Source organism: Pagrus pagrus (genome assembly GCF_965226575.1).
Source record: "Pagrus pagrus genome assembly, chromosome: 15".
In the NCBI taxonomy this organism is placed as follows: domain Eukaryota; kingdom Metazoa; phylum Chordata; class Actinopteri; order Spariformes; family Sparidae; genus Pagrus; species Pagrus pagrus.
Window position 1 is genome coordinate 10,414,752 of NC_140199.1, and position 8,187 is coordinate 10,422,938.

Genomic DNA, 8,187 nt, shown 5'->3' on the forward strand with positions numbered 1-8,187 from the left:
CACTGAGGAACAGGACGCCAGAACCTCCTGCAACCCGTAACTGTGTTTGTGCGAGACAGGGTTACACTACAAAACTGTGCTTGGAAATATGCTAATTTTAAGTATTAAGTTATGTTTGTAATTTTAATGGCTGTAGAGGAACTGTGAGGTGAAACTCGGCGTCGGTATGAGCAGAAACACAGATTTATTGTAGGTAAAATAAGGCGAGTCGTAATGGCATTTTTTTTGTGTGTGTGTCCAAAAAACAAACCAGAACGTCACACGGAGGTTGAATTTCAAGATTCTTATAATTTATTGCAGTTTGCACACAATTTAAAAATGTCAACAACAGCACACCAAAAAATTACAAAACTAAACACAATTAGAATTTACTCCCCTTGAGAGAAAAAAATAAATCAACCCAACTATGATTGTCAAAGCTAAAAATGACTAAATCTGAAAAAAGGAACATAAAAGAAAAAGCAAAAGAAACATTTTTAATCTCAAGAGGGAGCAAATATATCTGAATCAAAATCTGCTTGTTTTTTTTCCCAGACAGTGATTGTCCTTTTTCATTTCACACCCCCCACCCTCCACCCTCCCGCCTGCCTTTCCATAAACTGTCTATGACATTTTTGAACATTTTATTTTTATACCTTGCTTTTTTTTTGAAAAACAAAAAAAAAACAAAAACAAAAAAAACTCCCCCCCCTTTGTTTTCAAGTAAGCACAGCAAAAAGATGGAGATGTTTCATCAGGGTGGTTACTTCACAGCGTCTTGAGCGGTTGACATCGCTCCACCCAACACTCACACTTCAAAAAATAAAATAATAAAATAAAACAAACAGCCCGGACTACAGCAGTTTAAGGCGGTCAAGTACAACCAGAAGAACAAAAAAAACAAAAAAAAAAACAGCAGTAATGATGAAAACAACAGCAGGATGGAGTGAGCCCATATGCAGAGACGCTGCCAGTGAAGAAATAACGTTTTTTCGAGAAAAAGAAAATGAGACGATGCGGTGCAAACTGCCGCAATGTCACCCACACTGTTGCATTGGCAAAGCCTGTAGGTGCCACCAGATGACAGGGCGGCACATAAACCCCCCCACCCACTCCCCCACCCCCACCCAACACATGCACATCAACGGGGGCGTGCACACATACATATCTACACACGCACACATATCTCAGTGAGGGCAAATGCGGAGCGATCACTTTTCAGTAGTCAAATGTTTCTGGATTGTATAAACGCTTGACCGTTATTTTGAAATTCAGAGGTTAAGGTAAATTAAACTGATGTAGCCCCAAACACAACATTCACATAAAAAATAAAAAAAGTTCTCCAATCACATGATCAAAATATAATGAGACATCATTTTCTGATAAATTCAATAAAGTCCATGAATTCATACATGATTTTAAACAACTATTTCCCAATGCTCTACAGTATCAAATACTTCCATAGCGTCAAAAACGTTTTTTTTTAATAAAGGCATCTTTTCAGCAAAAAATCTGATTTCATGTCTTTTAGCTTAAAAAGGTGCATTCAGGCATGCCAATTCTCTCCCATCGATCGATCCCAAAGTGAGGATTATGTTTAAAGAGGGAAACACACACACATACAGACGTCTTATCACATCCACGCCACTGCGTCTGCACCGAGTTGAGGTGGGTTATTGTATTGAATCAGCACCGCCTCGCTCAGCTCAACATGACGCAACACTGTGACAAAGATATCTGACCCTTCAACTTTCAGCAGGACAGCTCACTTTCAGCCTCTCTCCTTCTTCCTTTTTTCTCCTAGTTATCCTTCAGCCAAGTCAGAGCCACATAACTGAACTAAGCCTCCAACGAGCGGAGACAATTAAGAAATGGCTTGACCACGTCTAAGAGCTGGAGAGGACGGAGACACGAGAGATGGAAAACGAACATACAGCAGTGGAGAAATCTAACGCCTGAGGAGGAGCAGGAGCAGGAAGTGCTGGGTGGACGTAGATCTTCAGTAGGTTAAATTGACTGGTGATAACCAAGCCACACACACGCACGCAAACGCACACACACACACAAACACATACACGCAGCAGAGAGATCAGTGCATATAGACACAGGCTTTAAAATGCTTCATCATATCGCTTCAACATCCGACGGAAACACATTCGGTAACATTCTTCTGGGAGCCCAGCGACAGACCTACGACGAGTAGAAAAAACTTCTCACTGTCAGAAGTGTTCAAACATTTCCCCCCGATGCAAAAACCACAACTTAAAGGTTTAAGACGAAATCAAATTTTTCATGCATTTTTTTCCACAGTCGTGAGAATAATATTCAGTTTTTCAACAGACCGCACCCTGGAGTAGTATTCACAAAGAAAAGAAAAAAGGAAAGCCCATTGTCAAATATTTGATCAATTACAATGTGTACAGTAATACAGCAAATTCACATTTTTATTTTAAAATATACAGGTTTGGACGTCATGCAACAACAGCAGGTCCCATTACAAAAAAAGTAACAAAATAATAATAATAATAATAATAATAATAATCATTAATTTAAAAAAAAAAATTGTAACGGATTAAAGTTCTAAAACTATAGCAGAACAATATACAACAACCTTAAATTAAATACCTTTTCAACAAGAGATGTTTTAAAGACTGCCAGCTACATTTAAGAAAAATTCTATTAATAACAATAATAATAATAATTATTATAATAATTTGTAAAGGTCTTTTCATTTTTAGAAAATACTTCAAATTGATTGGAAGTGAAAAAAGGAGGCTGTGCATTGCATGAGTGCCATCAGTTTGTCTGTCAGTCAGTCAGCTTTAACCTGAACACACAACACCAAAGAGCTTAACAAGAGAAGCGGGGAGCGCTTCGCCAACAACACCTCCATGCCAGTAGAAAATAAAATTAATACACACAAAAAACACACTCATACACACTCACGCTCGTCAGGTGAAATTTTTTGCCAGAGTAGTGCAGTATCACACACACACACACTTCTTCAAACTGTGTGTGTGTGTGTGTGGCGGTATCGACTCGTGGTGATCACAGTACCCGTTTAGTGTATTGTAATGCTTTTTCACTTCAGTGTGTTCGACCTGAACTCCTGCAGTGGTGTTTGCTGTCTGTGGAACTGGGACCGATACGCTGGCCAGCGTCGGAGTGTTGTGTCTGAGATGAAACAGAGTGAAAACTCTTCTAAAAGGCGAGACATTCTCACTGGGACCCATGTCCTCAGACGCAATGAAAACCACCGAACAGAACTTATGAAAAATAAAAATAAAGAGTTCAGAATAAAATAAAATAAAATTACCCCAAACAGCAACAACAAAAAAAACTCAGTAGTAACATTTTCATGTGCTATTAAAGTGCAATTGAATGAGATTTTGCGACACACAAGAACATGACTCACTTGAACCCCAAACATCAAACTTTTCCACCTCCCTTTCACCTCCCCATGCCTCTCTGCCCTTCTTTCACTCTCCGCTCTCTTTCCCTTTATTAACCCCAGCAGTCTGTCACTACTTCCACAGTTCCTGGGAACTGTCCTCAATCGCCCAATCCCTGACATTGGGCAGTGCCAGCGGTTCACTCTTCACTGACAGCGAGTTGACCAGTTCGCAATGGAACTTGCGAATGTGTCGGTAGAGGTCCCCGGACTGCGTGAAGCGCCGCTCGCACCACTTGCAAGCATGCGGCTTCTCACGCGTGTGCACCACTGCGTGGCGGCTGAGGTTGTGTGAGTATTGGAAGCTCTTGCCGCAGGTGGTGCAGGTGTAGGGTTTCTCACCGGAGTGTGTCCGCTCATGGCGCTTCAGCGTGTACATGCAGGAGAAGGTCTTGCTGCAGATGGTGCAGGTGGGCACGTTGACGTCTCCAGCGGGCTTGGAGCGGATGCCCTCCTGCTCCCTGAAGTGGGAGCTGAGGTGGAGCTGGAGGATGTGCGGGGAGGGGAAAACCTTGTTACACAGCGGGCACATGAAGATCTGGGTGTGTGGAGCTGACAGCATGTTGGAGACGTAGGGTAGCAGGGAACTATCCATGCTGGCTGCCTCGGCCTGGGCGCGCTCGTTTTCACCCCCCAGTATGTCCTCGTCGTCTCCTGTGGCCGAAGGCTTCTCGTCCCGCTCCAGCTCTGAGGCCAGAGAGGCCTCTCGCAGAGCGGACAGGTGCGCCTCCAGGCCAAGCCTCCGCTGGGCCGACAGAGGCCCTCCGACCCCGTGGTGGGTCAGGCCCCCGTTGGCGCTGGGAACAGTCGCCTTGGTGATGCCGCTGTGCTCCATGTCGTAGTCCCCACCTCCCAGCTCCTCTTCCTCGTCTGAAGCCACACCCCTCTCCACCTTTACCCTCACAGCCAATGGGCTTTGGAGGCTGTCGGGTGTAGCTGCCCCACTGAAATAGGACTGGTGGTGGTTACTGTGGTTGCTACTGGCAATTGGCTTGACTGACAGATCCAGGACGCAGTCAGCCGCATCATTTGACACCCTCCTGCCCCTGTGTCCTCCTCGAGAGCTCACGGAGCAGTGGGACCTCTGTGAGAGGGATCCGGTGGAGCTGGTGGGGCTGCCGGCCGGGGAGAGCAGCTTCCCTCCTTCCCCGAGACCTTCCCCAGTCTGCATCTCCGCCTCGCCCCGCCCTGGGCTGGTTGTAGCCGTGGCTGGTGTCCCTGGTCTGTCTGCAGACGGCAACCTCAGCCACAGCTGCCCTCCCTCTGCCTTCCCCTCCTCCTCTTCATCACTATGTAGCAGGTCGGCTGTAGCAGGCCGGCCTGTGGAGCCATCTGATAAACTATCAGCCTTATCGGAGCAGCTCGACCCGCCATCTTCCTCTCTGCGCGTGCTGTCTGCCTCCGCCGTGGCCTTCCGCTTCAAACGTTTCTTACACACCTTGACAATGTCATACATGTGCAAGTAGCTGGCCGCTGCCAGCACATCCTCTACGGGAAGGTCCTGGAACTGCAGCTTGCCCTCATACATGAACTCCAGGAGCAGGGAGAAGGCCGGGGCTGTGACGATGTCATTGTTGAGGTGCACCACGTCTCTTTTGTCCAGCTGGTCCTTGTAGAAGAGGTGAAAGTACATGCTGCAGGAGGCCAACACAGCACGGTGGGCCCGGAACTGGGCATCGCCCACCAGCACTGTGGAGTCGCACAGGAAGCCCTGGTGCCGCTGCTCGCTCAGACACTGGAGTAAATGTCTGCTGTGGTCTGGGAACTCCATCCTGCCGTCCTCATAACCTGCAGCCACACAGAGACACAGAGACAGAGACAAAGTTAGACACATCTAATCAAGGTTGCACAATCATGTCAGACTTTAGATTTACACCTAGTGTGGGGTTTTAAAAGGGTTTTGCGGGGTTTTAATTAAGTGCTGCATTTCAAATAAATAAGATGAGTACACAAGAACAAAAAGAAACAAGAAATATAGGTGAAAAGCAAAAAGATAATTTAAACTGAACCACGACAGCAACAGAGAGACTCTAAAGTAACTTCATTAAATTTTTAAAATGAAATGTGTGTCTGAGGTAAAATTCAAGTTAATGTCAAGATCATGACATTGTTTTTTATCATCACTTAAGCTTTTGTGTTAACAACGCAATTTGTGTGAACAAAATTATCTTAAACGAGGCCAATTAAAATAAAAACAGCGAAATGCGAGAGAGGAGAGACAAATGCCAAAAACACATATGGCATGAGACGCTCAACGCAGAGAAGAGAACGAGCAAGCGGAAAGAAAACGTCGAAGGTAGGTCAGTAAAAACAGGAAGACCGAGACGTTAAAAGGATATTTTCAAACATATAAAAAGTAAATTAAAATAAGACAAAATGCAGCAAAGATACATTTAAAATCTGCTCATAATTTTGATGCACGGATGAGATTTTTTTTAGTCACAATCTCAACATTAAGAGAAACTTGCTCAAATTCAAATACACCACTCAGCTGCATGTGCACATTCCTCCGCACAACGATGCCAAATGCTCTTTTAATTTCACTAATTATTTACTATATTTAAAATAAATTAAACGAAAATGGGAAAGATGAAATACTGATGATAATTACAATTAAAAAGAATAATAGTAATTGAAGAATTTAGTAATTCAAGAACAATCCCTGATCAGTTTTTACCCACAGAACGACTTAATCTCAGGTAAACCAGCACCAGCGACAGATTCTTCTACTCTGTCTCTGCGTTCTCTCTTTCTGTATCTCTCCAACTCCTCTGCCTGCACTCCTGGATTGTCGCTGCTCCTACGCTGGTTATTTTTATTAACCCACTTTGGCCTGGCCTGGCACAGCCCTTTTAGGTAACCGGCTTTCAGCTGCACACACTGTCCTCACGTACGCAACACACACTTCCACACACACACACTTAGTACCAGCCTACCTACCAACCACCTCCACAGGCTAAGTCGAGCAGGAGAACTGGCCAATTGAAATAGCAGCGTTGAAAACAAAACAGCTTGTCCCTCGTTTAACCTGCGAGCGGCGGCTTTAGGTTTAAGATTAGACGACGGGGAAAAAAGGCAGAAAAGTTGCAGCGATGCTCTTTAAAAAATGTGTCTAGCCGATTAAATAAATGAACAACTAATCAGGCAAAAATTTCAGATGACAGACGGCGATAAGGAGAACGAAATGTGTAAAATCATTAAGTCCCACCTGTTAACCGAGTCGATTTGTCCTGCCTGAGAAAATACATCGGTCCCGCTCTGCACTGTGTTAACCAAAGCAGTTAAATCACCTCATCTGAATGAAGCTAAACCAAGAATGTCAGTGTGTGTGAGACTGTGTGTGTGTGTTGTGTGTATGTGTGTGTGTGCTCGCCCTCCGGCTCGTTCAGACTGCTTTTAATGAGGGGGCTTACGGGGACAAGGGTGTACCACCTCCCACCTCCCCCCCACCCCCCTCCTCTGTCCAGCCAAACCCCTCTGCCACCTCCTCCCTCCGCACACACACACACCATCCGTCACTCACACACTCCTTCCCATCTGAATCTTACAAGAAAAACCCTGCACATCCGCCCCATAGTAGAAACTGCCCTCTTCCTCAACCCCCCCACCCCAACCCTCCGCCCACCACCACCACCACCCAGAAGAGAAGATTTACAGTACAATCACTGTAAGTGCCCTGCTCGTCACAGCATCAATCCTAATCCTTAAAGATGGCTAAAAATAAAGACGGCGGTGGCGGCGGTGGGGAGGGAGCCCGTCGGCGGAGGCTCAGGAGGGCAGCAGCCCGTCACCCGGCCCGCCCGGCCAGCCCAGCCCCGGCCAGGCAGGGGTCTGAGAGAGACACATACAGAGGGGCAGGGAGGGTGAGAGGCAGAGAGAGAGAGAGGCTGGGACGGCCGGGGAGGGAGGCTTACCCACATCTGATCCAGCTGACGGGGGCCATATGGCAGCTGCTAGCCAGATAAAGAGATTAAGACTAGGAGGGAGTGCGATTACAGCTGTCTAGCCAATTCAGGCAGCTCAAATCTGCAACTTCTAAATTAGTCTCCTCTACTCCAGCCGACAGGAGGGGAAAAAAAGAGGGTAGAGTAAACCGCACATGCTTTCAAGTAATTTTACAGCGGGTTAGATTTAACCGAAAGGAAAAAACAGATTAGATTATAAAGGATTAAATAACGGCTCACTTTGTTTTTTGCTCAAAGTTTGACTTTTTAAAATTTTATTACCTAAAAAATAAGTTTATTTTTTTCTTTGCTCAAATTTAACTCATTAAAAAAAAAAAGACCACAATTATTTTTTTAGTTGCAACGTTAGTCAAAAAGCAATGATGATGAGAACAACAACTAAGCTTGATTTTTTAAAAATTCCCAGATGCAACTTTGCTTTGAATTAATAAGCCTCTGAACACAATGCCTGACAACACAAATAGGCAACAAAACAATAGCTAAGTTTTTAATGCAGGTCCAGACTACAAACTAAAAACACAGCCGACTGTTCCCGGACTGCAATTACCCCTCAGACAGGCAGCACCAACACAAGTTTACTACTGAAGCACTCACCAGCAGTTTCACACAGCGCTCACACCGCTTTGACACACCGGAGATCCCACAACAAAACAAAATAACTACTGCACACGCACACCACCCCGGACTCTCCTACTCACTCACACACGCACACATGCACACACACAAAACGATACCTGCAGCAGTATGCATCAACTTGATTAACTCCACTGTAGCAGAATAGCTGGGCTCTCT

The 8,187-nt window shown here is 45.2% G+C and overlaps 1 protein-coding gene across 4 annotated transcripts in view; it reads right to left on the reverse strand.

Moving 5' to 3' along the window:
- Window positions 1-268: 268 nt before the first annotated feature.
- Window positions 269-8,187, reverse strand: part of zbtb18 (zinc finger and BTB domain containing 18) — a 10,473-nt gene continuing 2,554 nt past the window's right edge. Inside the window, exons 1-2 of one of the 4 annotated variants that reach the window (XM_084376585.1) lie at window positions 8,130-8,181; window positions 269-5,218 (exon numbers count right to left, since the gene is read on the reverse strand). In XM_084376585.1, coding sequence (XP_084232711.1) covers window positions 3,504-5,218; window positions 8,130-8,145 — 1,731 coding nt within the window. In that variant the 5' untranslated portion in view covers window positions 8,146-8,181 and the 3' untranslated portion in view covers window positions 269-3,503. Of the gene's footprint in view, window positions 5,219-6,370; window positions 6,607-6,638; window positions 6,833-8,129; window positions 8,182-8,187 lie in introns of those variants that run through there. The other 3 variants (XM_084376583.1, XM_084376586.1, XM_084376584.1) reach the window with 3 other exon arrangements.